Source organism: Caretta caretta, chromosome 14 (assembly GCF_965140235.1).
Source record: "Caretta caretta isolate rCarCar2 chromosome 14, rCarCar1.hap1, whole genome shotgun sequence".
Taxonomy (NCBI): domain Eukaryota; kingdom Metazoa; phylum Chordata; order Testudines; family Cheloniidae; genus Caretta; species Caretta caretta.
In genome coordinates, this window is record NC_134219.1 from 25168661 (window position 1) to 25189110 (window position 20450).

The 20450-nt window shown below is 46.7% G+C and overlaps 1 protein-coding gene across 4 annotated transcripts in view; it reads right to left on the reverse strand.

Moving 5' to 3' along the window:
* Window positions 1-20450, reverse strand: part of DNAH9 (dynein axonemal heavy chain 9) — a 402358-nt gene that overhangs the window by 41862 nt on the left and 340046 nt on the right. For all 4 annotated transcript variants that reach the window (XM_075119375.1, XM_048817608.2, XM_075119376.1 and 1 more), the window contains 2 exons: window positions 17093-17241; window positions 7275-7402 (listed from right to left, as the gene is read on the reverse strand). In XM_075119375.1, the coding sequence (XP_074975476.1) occupies window positions 7275-7402; window positions 17093-17241 (277 nt within the window). The remainder of the gene's footprint in view (window positions 1-7274; window positions 7403-17092; window positions 17242-20450) is intronic.

Consider the following 20450-nt stretch of genomic DNA (forward strand, 5'->3'; position numbering starts at 1 on the left):
GTGGTGTGGGTGACACCATTTCTACTCTTTTCAGCTGCACCCAGCGACGAGAAGGTCCTGGGGACATGAGCTGACCAGCGCTGCCATTGCTTTGCTGGGGCTCTCCTGAAAGAGAGCGATCTCTTCTTTATTGATGGAGAGGTATACTGGACATTAGTGGTCAATACATTGCGCCCTCAGGGGAGTGTATCCCACAGTTCTGCTACACTCTGCTGCAATGTAAACACCACATGCTGAGAGAGGTCCTGATCGGTCCTTGGGGAGAAGCATACGGCATACACCACATGTGGCTTACACGGCTTGTGGAACACACACTGAAAAGGGCCGAGTGTGTGTAACATGTAATAAGAAGTGCTCTGCAGCCTTTAGATTTGCATACAGCTTTGGTCTAGGAGCTATTCTTATTTAATTCAATACATGACCCTATCTTAGTGAAGCAACAGTGTATGAAAATGGAAAGACACTCAAGAAAGAATTAAATTAACTTGATCACAAAGTGAAGGAAATGGCATTTTGGCTAATGGATGGGGACTGTGGTTAAATTGGGAATCACTAGCATTTGAACTCTTCCTGGCATCAAATTGTCAGGATCTGCTAGTGGCAGATGCTAATGCGGGGAGTTTATTTCTCTGGGATTAGGCTCGTGAACATTGTTTGCTGATTGTGATGACTACTTTCCTAGCCTGAGGTTCTGAAGTAGGAGCAGAGAGTTCAGCTCAAAGGTCAAATGTGGCCCACAGCATCATAAAATTCAGCTCCTGGGTGCTCCTGTCCTGCAATGGGAGGCTCTTTTCTTCTGGACAGTCTTCCTGTGCAGAGGAGACCCTCGGGAGGCCAAGTTAGCCACCTGAATAGCTGCTTTGCACTAGGGGGAATTGAAAAAAGCTGCCTTAATGAAGCTGAAGGTGTGGCCCCTGCCTTCTGGCTGCTCTTTGCATCTGAGGCTGGGTTTGTCTGGAGACAGATCCACAATGGAAGTTTGTATAGAGGGAGCCCATTCTCCCAGAGGGACTGTGTTAGTGAGGGGCTAAAGGTAGTGCTGTGCATATGCTGCTGTGCTGCAGAATGGATCCAGACGGAGTTAGCTTTGGAGAAGGCAGGTGGGAAGAAAGGGGTGAGCTGGAGAGACAGGCTGCCCAAAGCAATGCTCTTGATGTATATATTTTACCTCAACATGGTCTAGTGTTTCTAATTGCTCTCTCTTGAGACCATAATTATTACTATTCTTCTGTGATAGTGCCCACTATGTAACAGGTGATTCCCAAACAGAGAGAGGTCAGGCTAAGGGGAATCACAACAGATAGAATTTAGACAGGGATCCATTTTGTAATAAGAACCCCACAGGCCTTGCATGCTGAGCCTGCAGTGTGGCAATAGGACTGTTCTCTCCCACCCTTTTCTCCCCATTGCCCAGGGCAATGTGATGGACAGCTAGTCATCTAGCGAAGGCCTTCAGGAGTACAGCCACTGACAGATACTGGAACAGCTTCCTTTCAAGGCCAGCCAGAGAGAACAGCTGGAGGTATAAGGGCCTGTTGGATCACCCAGGGGTCAGCACAGGACTACTCCCTACTCTGGGGTTTCCGGTCCAGTCTCAAATGATGGATTGACCACTAGGTCTAGATCCATTTTAAAATTAAATGTCACCTCTTCACACATGAACAGAAAAACAGAGATGAGGGAGAATGCTGGAAAGATGCTCTCAGTGTGACTTTGGTGATAGATTACGTGGACCCCCCTGTGTGTACAACACAAATGGACCAGAGCCATCCATTTCCCCTATTCCTGTGCCCTAGTGTGCTGATTTGGGGGCACTGTCTGTACAACCTATGAGTTCTGGTTGACATTATGAAGTTATTCTAAAGTTATCAAGAAATTGCTGAATCATTGAAAGCATCTGTGTATGTATGCAGCAATGTGGACAGGACCTGCAGCAGGTACACACCCGATTGAGGACAACAAGGAGTGCTTAGCTTTAATGACTGTGCTTTGACCACACAATAATTATGCTAGCGATAACTGCACATAAGAGCAACCAGCTTTACCCTACCTCTCAGAGGGGAGCAGTGGAAAACACAGAACAAAGAAAGTCAGGTCCTGGTAGGGGATATAGAAATACATAGAGCCACACAGAAGGAGCTTGGGGTGTGACACACAGAATGTCTGGACAGGAGTAAGGAAGACCATGGACCAAGGTCAGAGGGGACAAGCTGAGGGGAGAAGACTCCATGTTTCAGCACACACGTTTCAGCTCTGCAGCCAAAGGACCTGGATGACCCCAATTATCCTGACCCCAGTCCAAACAATGCTCTGGCGTGATGAGGAAACAGAGGCAGGAAAATGTATGTAGGGTTTACTAATTTGTCTGCTCTGTATTCTGTTGTGATTTATCTGTTAAGCGAAAGACTGAATAAGGTGTTAGACTCTGTGCAAAGTGCATCTGTGCGTTATCTGCTTTACAACTGCCATCTGGCCCTCTGAGAGGGTTAAACTGTAATCCAGAAGGCTCTCACCTTTGGTGGCATTCTGGAAGAGGGTGTCATTAAGGCTACTGAGGTATCTTGAGGGTCAGCACTGGTCCTGGGGTGCTCAAGCAAGTGGGCTGAGGAGTCCATTGCCATGAAGGGGTAGCAGACTTTAAGTCACTGCCCAGGAAATGTGCTGGAAAGGCCAAGGGAAGAAACATTGCTGCAGCCTTCTGAGAACCAAGGGAGCTTAAAACACCCAGGGGCACAGCAGCGGAGTCCCCTCACAGCAGTCTAAAAGGCTAATGCAGTCCTAGGATGCATTGGACAAGGTATTTCCAGCAGAGACAGGGAAGTGTTAGTACCATCACACAAGGCACTGATGAGACCTTATCTGGAATAGTGTGTGCAGTGTGGTCTCCCATGTTTAAGAAAGATGAATTCAAACTGGAACAGGTACAGATAAGGGCTGCTAGGATGATCCAAGGAGGAGACTGAAAGAGCTTGGCTTGTTCAGTCAAACCAAAAGAAGGCTGAGGGGAGATATGACTGTTCTCTGTAAAAACATCAGAGAGATAAATACCAGTGAGGAAGAGGAGTTATTTAAGTTAAGTACCAATATGGACACAAGAACATATGGATATAAACTGGCCATCAACAAGTTTAGGCTTCAAATTAGATGCAGGTTGCTAACTATCAGAGGAGTGAAGTTCTGGGGCAGCCTTCCAAGGGCAGTAGTGGGAGCAAAAAAACTAACTGGCTTCAAGACTGAGCTTGGTAAGTTTATGGAGGGAATGGTATGATGGGACTGCCTATGATGGCATGTAGCCGATTTGTGACTGCTAGCAGCAAATATCCCCCAATAGCCTTTGATTGGACACTAGATGGGGAGGTCTCTGAGTTACTACAGAGAATTCTTTCCCAGGTGTCTGCCTGGTAAGTCTTGCCCACATGCTCAGGGCCTAACTGATCACCATATTTGGAGTCAGGAAGGAATTTTCTCCTTGATCAGATTGGCAGAAACCCAGGGGGATTTTCATCTTCCTCTGCAGTGTGGGGCACGGGTCACTTGCAGGTTTAAACTGGTGTAAATAGTGGATTCTCTGTAACTTGAAGTCTTTACATTAGGATTTGAGGACTTCAGTGACTCAGCCAGACGTTATGGGTCTATTACAGGACTGGGTGGGTGAGGTTCTGGGGCCTGCAGTGTGCAGGAGGTCAGATTAGATGATCACGGTGGTTCCTTCTGGCACTAGAGTCTATGAGTCTAGTGAGTGGCCAAGGGGGGCAATTCAGCTGCAACCTGTGATGCCTCGTGATGATTAATTTTGTATTTTCTCTGTCACGGCTGCACCGAGAATCCTAGACAGACTCCTGGGAGCGGGACAGGAACAGACCCTGCATAGGCACAGCTGAGATGTGGGACAGGCACAGACCCTGCATAGGCACAGCTGAGGTGTGACAGGCAGGGAGTTCATCTGCATGAGGATCCCTTCCCCCAGGCAGCTGCACCAGCCCCTGCTGCAGGGCTTGCCTGCTGCAGGGCTCGCTTGCCAGCAGGAGGCTGGGCTAACTTGGCTTCGCTGTTGAACACTGTGAAATCCACGTTTTCTCACATCAGATGTTCACAGTGTTGTGGCCACTGGGTCCTTAGCACCCATTTCAGGGAGCTCCATGACCAAGGACAAGCTATAAAAATGCTCCGTCCAGCTGCAAAGCCCACCCCATCTCACCCTGTCTGGCCAGGCCTGTTTGGAGTAAGAACCTGACCCTCATCATTAGTGTGCCTCTGCCATTAGACTGGGGGGGACGTGCTGCCTTCCCTGAATACTAATTATTTGGCTCTGAGTCCTATGGTGTAGGAGAAAGCAGCCGGTGTTCATCTCCCCCAGCTCTGAGAAACGTAGCCTGTGTACATAAACAAATGGGAAGTGCGCATCACTTGCTGTCCAAGCTCATTATTTTCTTACAAGAAGATGTCAGGAGCCCCCACTGAAAAGGGCTGCATGGCTGATGACAATGATTTCTACATGGATCTAAAGTGAAGCTTGAGAACAGGATGCACGGTTTGACTTTAATCAGGGCAGGAGGCACCGGTGACACTTGGGAATTCTGAAAAGGAAAATTGTTGTCTCATTAAGGGCCGCTACAGATCTTCACAAAACAGGAAATGACAGAACTTGCTTTTCCCCCTATGCACAGGACTCCAAAGAATATTTTAAATTCCTGTTTGCTTCTTTCAGGTTCCTGGGCATTTGTAGAGATACATCAGAGGTGGGGAAGGAATCTAGTGTTCGTATTTGTGTTTATTTAAAGCTATCGGGGTTTGGGGGGGGCTTGTCACAGAGAGGCAAAGCAGACAGGTTGTATACTCAAAAGAAATGCAATAACAGCAGCTTCACACCCTTCTCCTATCTCAGCTTGTTAATGCTTTCTCAGCGAAGGAAAGAATGTTACAGTGAGAAGTCTGATTGTAAGATCTCGCTATGGAACAATCCTGAGCAAAGCATCCACTGCTGCCTGCTGGCAGAACTGCCGGGGCCACAAATGGAAATCGGTAACTCATATATAGCTAAGTTAGAGCCCATAGGGACGTCTGTCAGAAAATGCTGATTCATCAGATCTGAAACTGCTTGGGCGAAGGGCCAGTCTGATGACTTTCTTGTTTCAATATATTTTGAAAATGACATTTGGAAATTGTCAAAATGTAGCATTTCCATATTTTTAAATGAAAAACTCTGTTTTTCCCTCCTATAGTCTCCATGGCATCCCATGTAACCATAGTCCGACTAGGCTCATACACAACCAACCCACAGCTAGTTGAGACAGAAGGATGCACTTAGAATAGTTGGTGGCTGCTGTATCTCACACACTGCTTGATGGTACCTGGAAGTAAACAGGAAGCTTTTTAATGGTACAATTTAGAAGGCTTAATCCCACCCGAAACTGATGGGTATGTGTACAACTGGACCAGGATGTAGATAGTCAGGCTTAGTGGTCAGAGCAGGTGTAAAGTCTAGTGGGTGGAGCATCCAGCTTAGGGAATGAAGCCGAAGATCAGCACCAGAGTCAACTGCCAGTTACCAGAGCCAGGGGTCAAGCCAGAGTCACAACCAGGAATCAAAGCCGAGGGTCAGAGCCTGGGTCAGGTACCAAATGCTAGAGCCAAAGGTCAAGCAAGAGTCAGGGTCAGAAGTTGGAGGCCGGGGTCGGAGCCAGGCCTGGTCACTGAGGATTGGAGGTGAGGCACAAGGGTACGAGGAGAGGCAAGGTTCAAGCAAGGAGCAGGAACACAGTGGGAACAGGAGGGAAGCAGGTGTGAGGCAGGAGCCAGGAGCGGAGCAGGAATCAGGAACAGGGCTGGGTGCAGGAGGCAGGCGGCATAAGCAGGGTCCGATGCCGCCACAACAAGAAATCACCTTGTTGCTCGGACAAACTTTCTGTTCCTTTTTCTGGCGATCCTCCAAACAGAGCTCCCGTGGGTGGCACTTTGGCTAGGGCTATAACCCTAGTAGCTTCTCAGCCCACTCAATTTAAGTAGCCATTGAATGGAGGCCAGGATGTGGCAGCTGTCTAGGGGCTCCCAGGCCTGGGCTCAAGACCCGGGACATCACAGTATGTACTTGGCATGGTTAAGCCGTGCCTCTGCTGCTGCCACCCTCTGTGCACAGAGCAGGTAAAGCATGGGCAGATGCAGCACAAACTTCCCGCAAAGGAATCCCCAAAGGCTACTCCATGACAGCAAAGGGACTTGAGCCTTCAAAGCAAAAGCAAAGCTTTCGACACGGTCTCCCACAGTATTCTTGTCAGCAAGTTAAAGAAGAATGGGCTGAATGAATGGACTATAAGGTGGATAAAAAGCTGGCTAGATCACCGGACTCAACGGGTAGTGATCAATGGCTCCATGTCTAGTTGGCAGTCGGTATCAAGCGGAGTGCCCCAAGGGTCAGTGCTGGGGCTGGTTTTGTTCAATATCTTCATTAGTGATTTGGAGGATGGTGTGGATTGCACCCTAAGCAAGTTTGCAGATGACACCGAACTGGGAGGAGTGGCAGATACGCTGGAGGGTAGGGATAGGATACAGAGGGACCTAGACAAATTGGAGGATTGGGCCAAAAGAAATTTGATGAGGTTCAAAAAGGATAAGTGCAGAGTCCTGCACGGTTCCAAAGAAGATGGATCTAGACTGTTCTCAATGGTAGCAGATGACAGAACAAGGAGTAATGGTCTCAAGTTGCAGTGGGGGGGGGGGGTTTAGGTTGGATATTAGGAAAAACTTTTTCACTAGAAGGGTGGTGAAGCACTGGAATGCATTACCTAGGGAGGTGGTGGAATTTCCTTCCTTAGAGGTTTTTAAGGTCAGGCTTGACAAAGCCCTGGCTGGGATGATTTAGCTGGGGATTGGTCTTGCTTTGAGCAGGGGGTTGGACTAGATGACCTCCTGAGGTCCCTTCCAACCCTGATATTCTATGATTCATGCCCATTTCACTGTTGGCCTTGCTGCTGAGACTGCCCACACAGCAAACTGTAGATGTGGTTGATAGCATGTGGACATCAGGCCACTCTTGGGATAGCGTGGGAAGCTCAGTTCCCACAGGCCACCCCTCATCTGCCATCTGATAGAAATTTGCAGTGCTGTAGCCATAGTTTGAAAGCTTGTCTCTCTCACCATCAGAAGTTGGTCCAATAAAAGTTATTACCTTGCCCACCATGTCTCTCTATTCAATAGAATTCACTTCCAGTGTTCCTATTTATTTGGTCAATTTTGTAACAGGTGACTCAGAGGTGTTATTTTTAAAGTTACCTTACCTGAAGGATAACCCAGTGACCCTCCTTTGCAGCCATGTCTAGAGCTTCCTCTGCTACTACCTCTTGACCTTGTCCAAGGGAGACATTGTGGAAATTCCTGTTGTTAAATGTGTAACCAAGTTTCTTCCCTATTAGGAGAAAGGAAAATTTTCAGCACTCTTTACCAGAACAGCTCATGAAGCATTGCTGATCTCAAACTGTAATAACAAGGCAGAGCTCATGCTTATCAAAACTCCTTCACAAAACAGCTACCGCATTTCTTATAATTATTATCTTATTTCTAATGCACTCCTTGCCTAGGCATTGAAAACAGCATTGGCTGCTTTCTAATTATTTCCAATTGCAGCATGACATCAACACAGAGGTACAGGGCCACAAAGTGCCTTTGTTTAAAGAACATTATTCCCCCATAACCTTGTGTGGAGATGCATTTTTAAATTATATGAAATTAAAGTCATTTCCATCTGATTAAACAGGCTTTAAACCAGATGTCATTCAGTGGTGAAATTCACCCTGCCAATCCACACCGTAGTTGGCAAGGTATTTAGAAATACATTCACTCTGGAAAAGGAAACTGAGATGCCTTTAAATATTGGAAATGGTTGGCTGAAATCTGTTCTGGTGCCTTGTGCCCTTAGGTCATTTCCTTCTCTAGTTCCCTCATAACAGCCAGTCCTTCTGGGGCACTGCTCAGGAGGAAGGACTCCTGCTATCTACTGGCTGTGTTCTTGTACCACACACGGGTGGTTCCACTCCCCCGTCTCAAGAGAATATATCTCAAGAAATATATTTCCTAAAAGAGCACTAGCCACTAAATCCCACAACAGTTTGCATTCAATACCAATGTGGCTTAGATCAAACCAAAGAACTAACTACTGGCAATTTACAGGAGAGAAAGCAGAATTCATCACAGTGAACTCCTGACATGGAGGAGACATAACATCCCTTCGAACTCCACTACCCTCACACTGAAGAATCATATTGTTTACTTTGTCCCTCACAAGGTAGAAATCCCAGTAGGCTTCCCAGCAGCCAAAGCTGGATCTCTGTTTCTACCCAAACTGTCAAAGCTGGCTGTGGGAGTGATTCTCGCTGACTGTGGTGCAAAGTTTACAACATCTGTGACAGAGATGGCAATTTCCTGCAATATCTTTGGGAGTGCTCACTGCATTAAGTTTCTGTATCATTGTGGGTCAAGGATTGTATGTAAGCCCATGGAGGAGAGTGACCACAGCTCCTGCAGGAACTAAACATCATGGGAGGTGATTAGGCAGATTTGCACACCTCCAGAGAAGTACCCCTACGTGGAAAGGTTCACATGCCCTAGTTCAAACTGCATTCTCTGGAGACCAACAAACAAAAAAGGGCTTTTGGATAAATAGCCTGAATTTAAATTAACTCAGGGCCTGCTTTCAGATCCAGCAAATGGACAGGACCTTCTGTCCAAGGAGGGGTCCAGTTCTTCCTGGGAAGGGTTGGAAGGACTTTAGCTTATTGAATCCCTGTAAGACTGATGAGTGTCCTCTGGCAAGCTTTTAGTGTGTGTATAGGGACTTTTATTGTGTTTAATATATTTTCTCTGTAATGCTTTCACCTCAAGAATAAATGTGCTTGCTTACAAAAAGCTGTATGGGAACCTGTAACTGCTGCCCATTACAGCTGTTCATAGCCAGCAGGGAGAGAAGAGCACACATTCTGGCTTGGTTAGACAGTCTGGCTTGCTGGAGATATCACAATGCAGGCATGGAACTGTGCAGCCTGCAAAAACCTCTGTCAGGAAGGAGAGAGACGTGGGTCTCCACCCACAAGAGGGGGTGGCTGGAGCTGGGAGCCGGGAACCTGAAAGGGTTGCCCTTGGTGGACCACAGGTGCAGTTGCCCTTAACTGTGTCTAGTCCATTAGCTTTTGGATTACCACATTTCCTGTTTTGGAGTCAGTCAGGTCAGAAAAGTATAATTTCCTCCTCCCTGCTGTCAGACACATGACATATGATAGCAGTAACTTATACCCAAGGCTCTGCAGGGTATGGTTATTTCAGGCCCCGCGATGGGGCCTGTGGTTATTTCTATAGGCTGGGGAGCTAGAGAGAGGAGGGATGGCCTCACGGTTGGCATGCTGGCCTATGAGTGGGGAGACTTGGGTTCAAGTTCCTACTCTGCCATAGGCTTTCTGTGCGACCTGAGGGAAACCTATGTCCCACATAGACAGGAACACCATGGGAGTTAGCCGCCTAGGCACTGCTGGAAATCTCACAAGGCACCGATCTGCATCTTTAGGCACCAAAAACACTTTACAGATGGGGAAGTGCAGCCCAGAGAGACTGAGGGCCAGATTTTTAACAGCTCTTCCCTCCCCCACAGGGAAACTTAGGGTTGTGAGGCGCTGTGCTAATGGGGGCCTGAGTAGTCCACTGGGATCATCCTACACAGAACACAAGCCATCAGGAAGGCATTTAGTTACCTTCATATTTGTCCAGGGACCCTTGTTACTTCTAAAACATGCACACATGGAGCCCTAGTGGCTGGTGGTGTGGAAAGGCACCACCTTGGAGCATTTCCTGGAGGCTCTGTGCCAGGTCCATCTGCTGTAGCAAGGGGGACCGGGACACTGCACTACTCTGTGATAGGAGGCAACATGTGCTCTTACCCCAACAGGATCAGCTCTGATCAAGGGAGAATGGCCAGTCCATGGCGCTGACCCTGGGGAATCCAGTGCCAATGGGACGAAATCTACACTATGCAGGGCTACAAGGTGCCAGGACCCCTGCCAAAGCTGGGCACAGTTGAACCCATATTCTGCTGGTGATTGGTGAGTTCAAACTGCTATATTGTTAAAGCAATTCTGTTCCCTTTCCAGTGGACCTGGACCTGGGGGTGGCGGGGGCTGGTTCACTATGGTCAAGAGGTTGGCAAATGGCTCCATTATGCAACTGAAAAACATTGACAGCAGGAGCCGAACATCCATATAACCAGATTGAACCAAGATAATACTGCAGCAGGGTTGGGCATACTCTGTTTACAACAAACTCTCCAAACTCCTAAGGCCTGCACTGATGGAAGAGGAAAAACAGAACCATATCATTGATATGTAAGGGCTGTTGCAGCCCAGAAAGATGTATAAAACAGAAAATATTCTTATAATATTGTTATATGCTGGGGTTTGGTAATGACACCAATTTGCTGAAAGTGTTGGACATGACACACCCACCTTCCATTCAGCCTAAACGAGGGAACAATCAAATGCCCCTTTGTTCAGTGATAGTTGAAACAATGGAAAACCAGCACCCAAGGACTCAAGCACAAGCAGGCCTGGGCAATGGGTGTGGGTTTCCTGGGGGTGGGGTGGGGGGAAGGAAAGTCTTATAACATACACATGCATGTGAGGATTGACTTGATTGCAGTTGTGTGTGAGAGCACAAGGAGACAGAAGCAGATAGCAGAAAAGCCAAAGAAAGTAGGAAGAAAAGTACTTGCAATGTTGTCCTGAGAAAAACCAAAGAGAGAGAGCTTTTTGGGCAGAGTCCTGGCTGGAGAGGTTTGGAACGGTGAACAAAGAAATTGCCTCCTGTCTGACTGCTACTGTGTCCAGGGACTCTGGACTCTGTGAATATTCTTTACAAACAAACAGGACTGCTTCAAAGAAATACCATCATCAACTTCTCCTCCTAATGGAAACAACCCACCTGACCCCGAATATTGGCGAAGTGCTTGGGTCAAAAGGGATAGCACTATAATCTTCACCCTCTGCGCAGACTTTAAAATGTGCTTACTAGGACATACCTGAAATATGAGGATGTGTAAGTGGACATTTGCACATGTAAATCAGACAACTGTGAACATAAGTACCAATTTGCATACACACTTTCCTGTTTTACATATGAAAATGTTGGCACCATTATTTAGTAATGTGACATTAAGCCTGGCATTTTCAAAGGGTCCTCGGGGAGGTGCCCAACTCCTCTTCATTTTAATGACACATTTCTCTGAACTTATTTTGTTTTTTGAAGGAAAAAAATATGGAAACTAGAAAACTCAAAGTTTTGGCAATCAAGATTTCAACAAGCATGATATGTTTCTTATGAAAATCTCAGTTTCATTGAAAGCCACTTATTGTCAAAAAAACGTTTGGAAGAAAATTTTCAACCAGCCCTCTCCAAAATGTTATACTTGTAAGCCAGTAGTCTGAAGGAGCTCTCACCTGGCATCCAATGATGAACTGGGGGAAAATATATCAGGCGCAGACCATATTTGCAGAGACACCTACTTTGCCTAGGTGATCAGCAGACAGACCTGCTTTGCCAAAGTGATCAGTTTTTGCTGTTTTGGCTTAAAATTCACTTGAGCCTTAGATGCCGGGGTAATGAAATATCATACTTATTACATGACTAAAGGGCAGCAGAACTGTACTTAATATGCCCCGAGGAATCATCATAACGGAAACCTCACTAGTTAAGCAGGTGCTAGTAATGCCAAATGCAAGTGAAACGTGAAGGGAAGGATTGAGAACAGGTGTCCTTACTTGGTGGTGTAGGTGTCTCTGTTCGAAGGGTCTTGTATGTCATTTGATCTCCACCCCCTCAAGTTTTTAAAACAGAGCTGACTGTACTCAGCTGAGTCCTTGTTTCTTCTCAGTGATCATGAGAGCTGAAATCACTGATGAGCAGGTCTAAGGGGCTGAGCCATAGATGTGGAGCAGTGACAGTGTTGCAGTGAAAGACAACACAGAAGATGCAGCAGCAGTGCAGTTCCCCACTAACTGGTGTAATCACTAAAAGCTGAACTCACCTAGGACTGGGCGAACTACTGCAAACTCAGAACACGGTTTCACAGCTAAAGGTGGCAACAGCAGAGGCAACTCTGGTGATACTGGCAGCAAAAAGCAGTGACCGCGACCAGGTAAGAGGCATCACTCAAACCCTCCATCCCCCTCAGGGGCTGAACCCACCCAAACGCATTCCGGGACTTTACTGACCTCGGATATCAAATGTGAATGGGATGTAGCGGAGGGAAAAGAAGAGGGGCATGTTAATGGGACATTTGTCTGTTGGACTTTCACATTGCAAGGTGGGAAACTGAGGCAAAGGACACTACCCAAGATACTGTGGCACAGATGTTTTACTTTGCATACTTTTCAATCGCACAGTGTTTCCCCAAATTATTGCTGTGTTCCCTCTTCTCTTAATAAAAGTTGTGGGGGAGGGGTTGTTATACACAGACTCTGTACTTGCCAGTAAGGAAGTATTGCCTCTTAGAGGCACCCAGGGGTGGTGTGTAGTTTCCCCACATATTTGGGTGGGGGCTCAAGCCAGTTCTGTTTTGTAATTTTAAGAACACCCCTTGGTACGGGACCCAGACTTTCTTGCGGCCAACACCACCTGACAGAAGGGTTACATACGAATATCTCATAGACAATCTTTGCCTTAAAGACTCTCAGTCTGAGCAGGCAACAGAGGCACAGCTGCAGATGTAGCTAAAGCAGGTGCTGATACACTGGGAGGAAAGAAGGTAAAACTGGGCCCTATTGGGGCCTTCCCTCATTCTAGCACCCGCTGGACCTAGAGTTGTGTAGGGACATCTCCTTCCCTCACCACATGGCCTTGGAGAAAAACAACAACAGAGAGGAGCCAGCTAGAGACCAAAGCAGGCAGGGCTGCTGCAGAAACAGCTGAAGTCAGGCCCAATTTTCAACAGTTATGACTAGCTTTTCTCTGCCCAGGGCTGACTGGCTGTTTGCGCCAACCCTCCCTTCACACCTGGCCCTCTTACCCTCAGCTCTCCACCCAGCCCCTTCCCTTGGATGTCCCAGCACCCTTTACTTTCCTTTCAAGTCACCTCAGCTGGTGTAAACACACACACATGAAAAAACCCTCCGTGGCACCAACGTGACGTTTGCCACCATGACATCGTTCACTCTGCTGGTGTGTGCTACCTCATCCACCACTCTGTGTCTGTCTGGTCTATGGAGACAGTCGGCTCTGTGGAGCAAGGACCATCTACTGCTTTGTGTCTATGTCGCAGGTAGCACAATGGGGCCCTGTTCTTGGCTGGTCCTTTGGTGCTACCACAATACATAGGATTAATAATTATAAGTAACATCATTACTTCCACTTTACAGGTGGGGAGCTCAGGCACAGACAGCCTGGGCAATTTGCCCAGCATCACTCAGAGAGTCTGCAGTACAGCAAGGAACTGAGCCCCACCTCCTGAGCCAAAGGCCAGCCCCATAACCATAATGCCAGCCTTCCTTTCCAGCAGGCTTTAGAATCTTCCAGCTCAGACAGAAGAGGAGAATGTGCACTCAGGATCCTGTGGCTAGGGAACTCGGAAAGCATCTGGACTTAAGAGTTATAAACTTGTTGCAATGTCTGAGCAGAAAGCGGTGGGACTAGGACAGGACTCAGGAAAGGAGAGCACCTGGAAGGAGCTCTCTTCCATTTGCAAATATCTGTCCTGAGTTTCAGAGAGACTTTAGTCTGCAGTAAAAGCTCATGGAGAACACATAAAATATTAAATAGAGAGATTGAACCAAAGTCCCAGTGGGCCAGGTTCAAGACTGATGTAACTGCATGGAAAAAATGGCTTTGTTTTCTTTCATTTTTTCCCCTTTTTTTCCATGCATAAACTTTGATTGCTGACAAAAGCCAGGTTCTCAATTATATGAGTCCTTTGCAATTACAATTAAATCACTCATGTTGTAGGTCACAGTTCCTGACTCCCAGTGCAAGAACAGAACATAATGAAGACAATTTCACCTGCAGAACTATAAAAGTACAGCAACAAATACTCATTTTCCAGCTACTGCCTTATCTTTTGAGGAAAAACATATAAAGGACAGGGCTCTCTTTGGGATTCTGGCAAGCTCCATTTTCATGTAATTCAGTATTAATGGGACTTGATGACAGGAAAGGAAGGGAATAAAATGTACAGAAATATGTAGGGCTCGTAAGCGCAGACTCCTGGTCACCATGCAATACAGCACAGGTGGGTCTACACTTGGAGCTGGGGATGTAATTTCTACCTCGAAGAGACATACCCATGCTAGCTCTGATTGGGCTAGTGTGCCAAAAATAGAAATGATACTATTGAGGCATGGGCAGAATGAGCAGTGGTCGCAGCACCATGGCTACCCCTCTATCTTAGCACACAAGCTCTGATGGAAGTAGTATGAGTATGTCTCCTGGAGCTGGGAATCACACCCCCAGCTCAAAGTGCAGACATGCCCAGGGGGCCCTTTCCTCTCCCAGTGCAATGAGAGCAGAGGCCCATCATGTGCCTTGTGCTGCATTCCAGGCAGCCATTTTCTTTCTGCATCTTATTAACATTCTTGACAGACATTTATTTGACTTTAGTGCTGGTGAAAGGGGCTGGGCAGACAACCCTGGAAACTAAAGTCACTCTCTTCATATACAAAAAAGGTGCATTGCACACAGAAGCAGAGAGAGCCCACTCCCTGCAAATGAGTCTTAGCTCTGGCACTAAGGGACCACCTCTAGGGAGATAGGCTAGTTCAATTTCACTATCTTTGTGGTGCCTGGATTTTCTGCTGAGGCTACCAGCTTTGTTGCTGTTTGGTGTGGACAGTGACCCACTAAGTATTGGATAGAAACACATTGGCTTTGCGCATACAAGCCACTTGAATAACTGATGGTTTTTTTAATATTCCACCTCCCACTCCGAGGAGCCAAAGCCCCCCCTGCATTGGTGAGGTCTGAGGTCAGGGTTACAGAAGGGGAAAGCATATTGGATGAACATGACTGAGCTCCTGAGAAGAGCTGGAGCAGTGGCCAATGAACAAAGGATGTAACCATACTTATAGGACGGGGGGACTCTATCCTGGGAAACAGTGAATCTGAAAAATATTTGGGTTCATGGTGGATAATCAGCTGAACATGAGCTTCCATGTGACGACATGGCCAAAAGGGCTAATGTGATCCTGGGATGCATAAACAGAGGAACCACAAGTAAGAGCAGAGAGGTTCTTTTATCTCTGTATTTGGCACTGGTGTGACCACTGCTGGAATCCTGTGTCCTTGTAGTGGGGCGGCTGCCCCACTCCTGGAGAACAGCGATTGAGAGCAGCTGAGTGAGTAGGTGACCACAGCTGGGGCCAGCTCAATTAGGGCCCGGCTGGCCCTGATAAGAGGGCTGCGGGCCAGGACCTGGAAGTGTCTCACTCTAGCCATGGAGTGGGAAGGGCTAGCTGCTTGGGAGCAAGGTACCTGAACTGGAGCAGTGCTGAGGAATAGGGTAAGGGAACTGGGGAGGTCCAGCCTGGTAAAACTCCAGGCTGCAGGCTTTGTTGAAGGCCTACATAGGTACTGGGACTGCAGAGATACAGCCTGGGAATAGGCAAAGGCAGCAGGTCCTAACCCCTTGCCAATGACGAGTGGCCATGACAGACTGCAGTGCTGCAGTGAGCGGGGGCTAGATGATGACTGGCAGTAGCCACTGAGGCAAGGTGGGTCTAGAGGGTTGGGGGTTCCCCTGGGAATGGAGACCGAGAGCGAGGGGGTACTGCTGGGGCAGAACCCTGAGGTAAAGGGCACCGAGGTCTGGGAGGGACACAGGGCCAGCGGCAGGTGAGTCACTGGCCTGCAGAGGGCGCTCCGTATGCTGGAAAAGAGCTAATTCCCAGGCAACCAGCAGGAGGCGCCGTGCTGGTGAGTCCTCATCTTGCTGCAGTCCTGTTCAACTGCCCACAATTCAAAATGTTGATAAATTGGGGAGGGTTCAGAGATGAGCCACAAGAATGATTAAAGGATGAGAAAACCTGCCTTATCATGACAGACTCAAAGAACTCAATCTATTTTGCTTAACAAAGAGAAGGTTAAAAGGTGACTTGATCACAGACTATAATTACTTACATGGGGAACAAGTAATTAACCATTTGAACAATTCACCAAGGGTTGTGGTATATTCCCCATCACTGTCAATTTTAAAATCAAGATTGGATATTCTTCTAAAATCTCGGCTCTAAGAATTTTTTGGGGGCCAGTCTCTGGCCTGTGTTATACAGGAGATCAGACTAGATGATCACAGCAGTCCCTTCTGGCCTTGGAATCTATGGATCTATGAGATTCAGTGTGACAAAAGGAGCCTCTTTGCCAACGGCAGTCAAGAACGAACTGGCTACAATGATCTGGGCATGCCAGGAAAGGTCCTGCAGGGATCTGGGCTCAGGCTCTACCTCATGATCACTAAATTCAAGGGGAAAGAAACCGTAAGGATTAGGGGTGTTCCTGAAGCTCACACTATGGAGCTTAGCCCTTCAATGAGAATCCTGCATAGCTAGTAGCTTTGCTAGAACGTGTATTGACAACAGCAATTCAGTATGTCCCTGAAAGCAGTGCTTTACCAAACGCAGCACCCTTCTAGAAACCCCTTCTGCTTTGTAGTCAGCAGATCACACTGGCCAAGGTGCTAGCACAGCAGAGTGAGGGAGAGGTCAAAAACTGGAAATTCTGCTAGTCTTTTTGGGGGAAGATGTCATAGGAAAGTGGTTACTATTTGTAGCTAGCTGATAGCATACTAAAAACCTCTGATGTGGGTTATAAGTTGTATGGGAGACAAACTCAAACTACAGCAGTGTGACCAGTGTTGTATTCTAGGCAATACATGGCAGAGAGAAGTTTAACTTAAGCTTTCGGTGAAAATTCAGAAAACTCTGTACAGCACACTCTGGGCATTATCTATTTTTAACAGGTTGCTCTATTATCCATGAGGCGCCAAGAGCAAACCCAGGAGATTTATGCCAGGATAATGACATAGAAGATAACAAACCAGGATGCTGTGGATTGTTCAGAGACTTGATTTATTTACCTTGTTTCTCCACATCCTTCAGAGGGTCAACCCCTGGGGACAGGATAAAGAACATTGGGGTTGCAGGTCCTGACTCCTCAAATGACGTTGCAAAATCTAGAGATCTTCCAACCACATATTTACTTCCCAGCTTTTCTTCAACAAAATCTCTGCCAGAAAAACATTGCAAGAATGTTAATATTCAGAAAAGCCAGAAATACCCGGAGCAGACAGTATATTCCTAAGCCGATGCACAATCTATTAAGTGTATTTATTGTATCTTGCAAACGCAGAGAAATAAGAAACCTCATGATAAGCTGGATGCAAAATGCAGAATCCTAATCAGGATTTGTAGTTTACCATTAGGAATTGCTATTTCAGTAGAAGTGTCCCTGCACATGATATATGTTTTTGAAGCCCCTGTGTGACATAAACAAACAGAATGAGAGGAAAAGAAGAGAGAACCAGCCATGGCAGGGGCTTGTCAAGGCTTTTGTGGTGAGAGGGATATGTTGGGAGGTTCTGGTGACTGTCTGGATCACAAACCTCTTTGAGACTGGATGTGAACACATTATCAATTAACTGTCAGGATTAGTTAATCAGAAGCCCCCCACTTGAGATAAATGGTGGTTGTGAACCCACTCAGGAGTTTGAATGGAGTGGAGGAAGGGGTTTTGTGTTTTGAGGGGTGGAAGGTAGGCAGAACAGACAGAAACTGAGGACACACAACAGAGACTGGGAGGCAAAAAAGCAAGAAAGCCAAGCAGTAGCCTGTGAGCACGCTGTGACCCTGGGGAAAAGCTAGAGCCTTTGGGTCTGTTGGCTAAGGAGGCGTGGGGCTGTACATTGAGAAACAGCTCTTTTTGTTCCTGGTTCCTCCTGCTCCTGGGTTCAGAGAAGCAGAACTTCATAAATTTCTTGTAAATAAACAAGATGACATCAAAGAAATTACCAGCCTCCATCAATTTCTACTTCCACCTGGACATCTCCAGGGTTCCAAAATCTGATTAGCTGCTTGGATCAAAACAGTATAGAACATACAGAATGGCAGAACAGGAAGTCAAATAGAATCCCCATTTTCTGGAGTCCCTTACAAAGTTAGTATTTTCAGCTGCCATTTATTTTCTCCCCTATCTCAGGTCAATGACATTAACCAGCCTCTTGAAACTACAGCCGTTTCCTCCTCAAACTCGGTGAAGAACTCTGTGGTTCCCTAGTAATAATTATACTTCTCACTTCCCTCTCAGGGCAATGGGAAGCCCACAGTGATGAAGAAGGACAAGCTTCTGTTTCAGACCAATGGGGCTCATTTCAGTAATGATGAAGGGCAGGACCAAAGACATGCACATGATAACAGACAGCAACACAAAGATGGAGACATCAGGAGAGCATCACACACACATACACAATTTGTATGTGACACTGTTGCTTTCTAGGCCAGGCTGACATACACCCAATGGGCTAGTCTATTAGATCCTGGTTGTAGAAGAAACTGCATCTCATTAGTCCATGCCCCTTTTCAGGGTACAGTTCTTATTTCTGACACGAGGCTAATTTTAGCAGGAAACACCTAGAAAAAGTGCTTGAAAGGAACATGATCACATAGCACCTAAGCCATTTAAATGGGGTCATTCCTTGTCTCAACGATGCCTGCAGCAGTTACCTAGGGAATGGAAGTGGGAGAATTGAACTTAGCCTGTCTAGCAGTGTAGGTTAGAGTGTCGATCTAGCTGGTGTAGGGATGCAGATGTGAGAGCCAGGTGAGGACTGGATCCTTTCGGGAGCAGTTAGGGAGCTCTTGGGTGCTCTCATACTCAGCATGCAGAGCATTTACCTTGAGGAAAGAGGAATAGATTCTCTAGAAAAACATGGCTGACTTCCATGAGAGGAGGATGTCTCAGCCTCTGGAAGGCAGGCCACTTCTACCTAGCTACCTAAGTGTGGATTCAGAAGCTTAACTTTGGGTATCCAGGTTGGAAAATGTTGGGCATTAGAAGTATATTGGCTTCATGTTCATTTTGTATTTAATGTCCTTGGTTATTTTAGGCAGCCCTACAGTCAAGCATCTATAATACGGAAGTCTTTAATGAAGGCATCATGAATTACCCTTATTGCGCTCTAAAACAGCTCTATGATAAGTACAACATATTCTAATGCATTTACACTAATGTCAATTTTACATGCCCAGAACTGTACAAATACTCAACTGATTTCTTCCACCTTGGATTCTTTTTCCTTATCATCAAGAAGTATTGTTACCAGAAGCTAAACTTCCCATTTCTAGGTTCAGCCATTTTTGAGTAATGTGAGTACAAATATTCCAGTTGGAATGAGTGGGGGAAGACTAGTAAAATGTAATACCTATTCACATAAACTCAGAAACAGCTTAGCTGATGTTAAACTTTCAAGAAAAAAAAGTTACCTTTGGGATGAGACAAGGCAGGACAATCCAGCCCAAAAGGAGTCTGAGAAACGTGACAGGGTCGGGCTAGATGGCTACAGGAGAGTAACAGAAGGCAGATATATTAGCCCCAGGCTAAATAGGTCCCTTTTCCCTGGGTAAGGTAACAGGGAAGGTTCCAGAACAATCAGGAACCTTCTGGAGACAATTAGGACAGGCTGATTAGAACACCTGCAGCCAATCAAGAAGCTGCTAGAATCAAATAAGGCAGGCTAATCAGGGCACCTGGGTTTTAAAAAGGCGCTCACTTCAGTTTGTGGTGTGCGTGTGAGGAGCTGGGAGCAAGAGGCACTAGGAGCTGAGAGTGAGAACGCGGACTGTTGGAGAACTGAGGTGTACAAGCATTATCAGACACCAGGAGAAAGGTCCTATAGTGAGGACAAAGAAGGTGTTGGATAAAGAAGGAGGCCATGGGGAAGTAGCCCAGGGAGTTGTAGCTGTCGCACAGCTGTTCCAGGAGGCACTCTAGACAGCTGCATTCCACAGGGCCCTGGGCTGGAACCCAGAGTAGAGGGCAGGCCCGGGTTCCACCCAAATCCTCCAACTCCTGATCAGACACAGGAGGAGTTGATCTGGACTGTGAATTCAGAAAAACGGCCAAGCTGAGGGCTGCAGTGAAGCTCCAAGGCAAGCAAGTCCGCCAATAAGCACAAGATGCACCAAGGTAGAGCAGGAACTTTGTCACAGAAAGTTGTGAGAAAAGGTGAGAAAAGGGTGGGTTAGAATGACAATATTTTTATTCTGCTGTGATATTTCCCGAACGCCTCAGTCAGGATCTTGGGGTATAAGTACAAACAGAGATCTAGTTCCTGCGTGGAGCAAGTTACAATGTGGACCTCAACCTAGATATACATATGTAGGATTGCATAGCAGTATAAAGCTATTCAACAACCTGTTCAGTGAAAGACTGATGTCTTA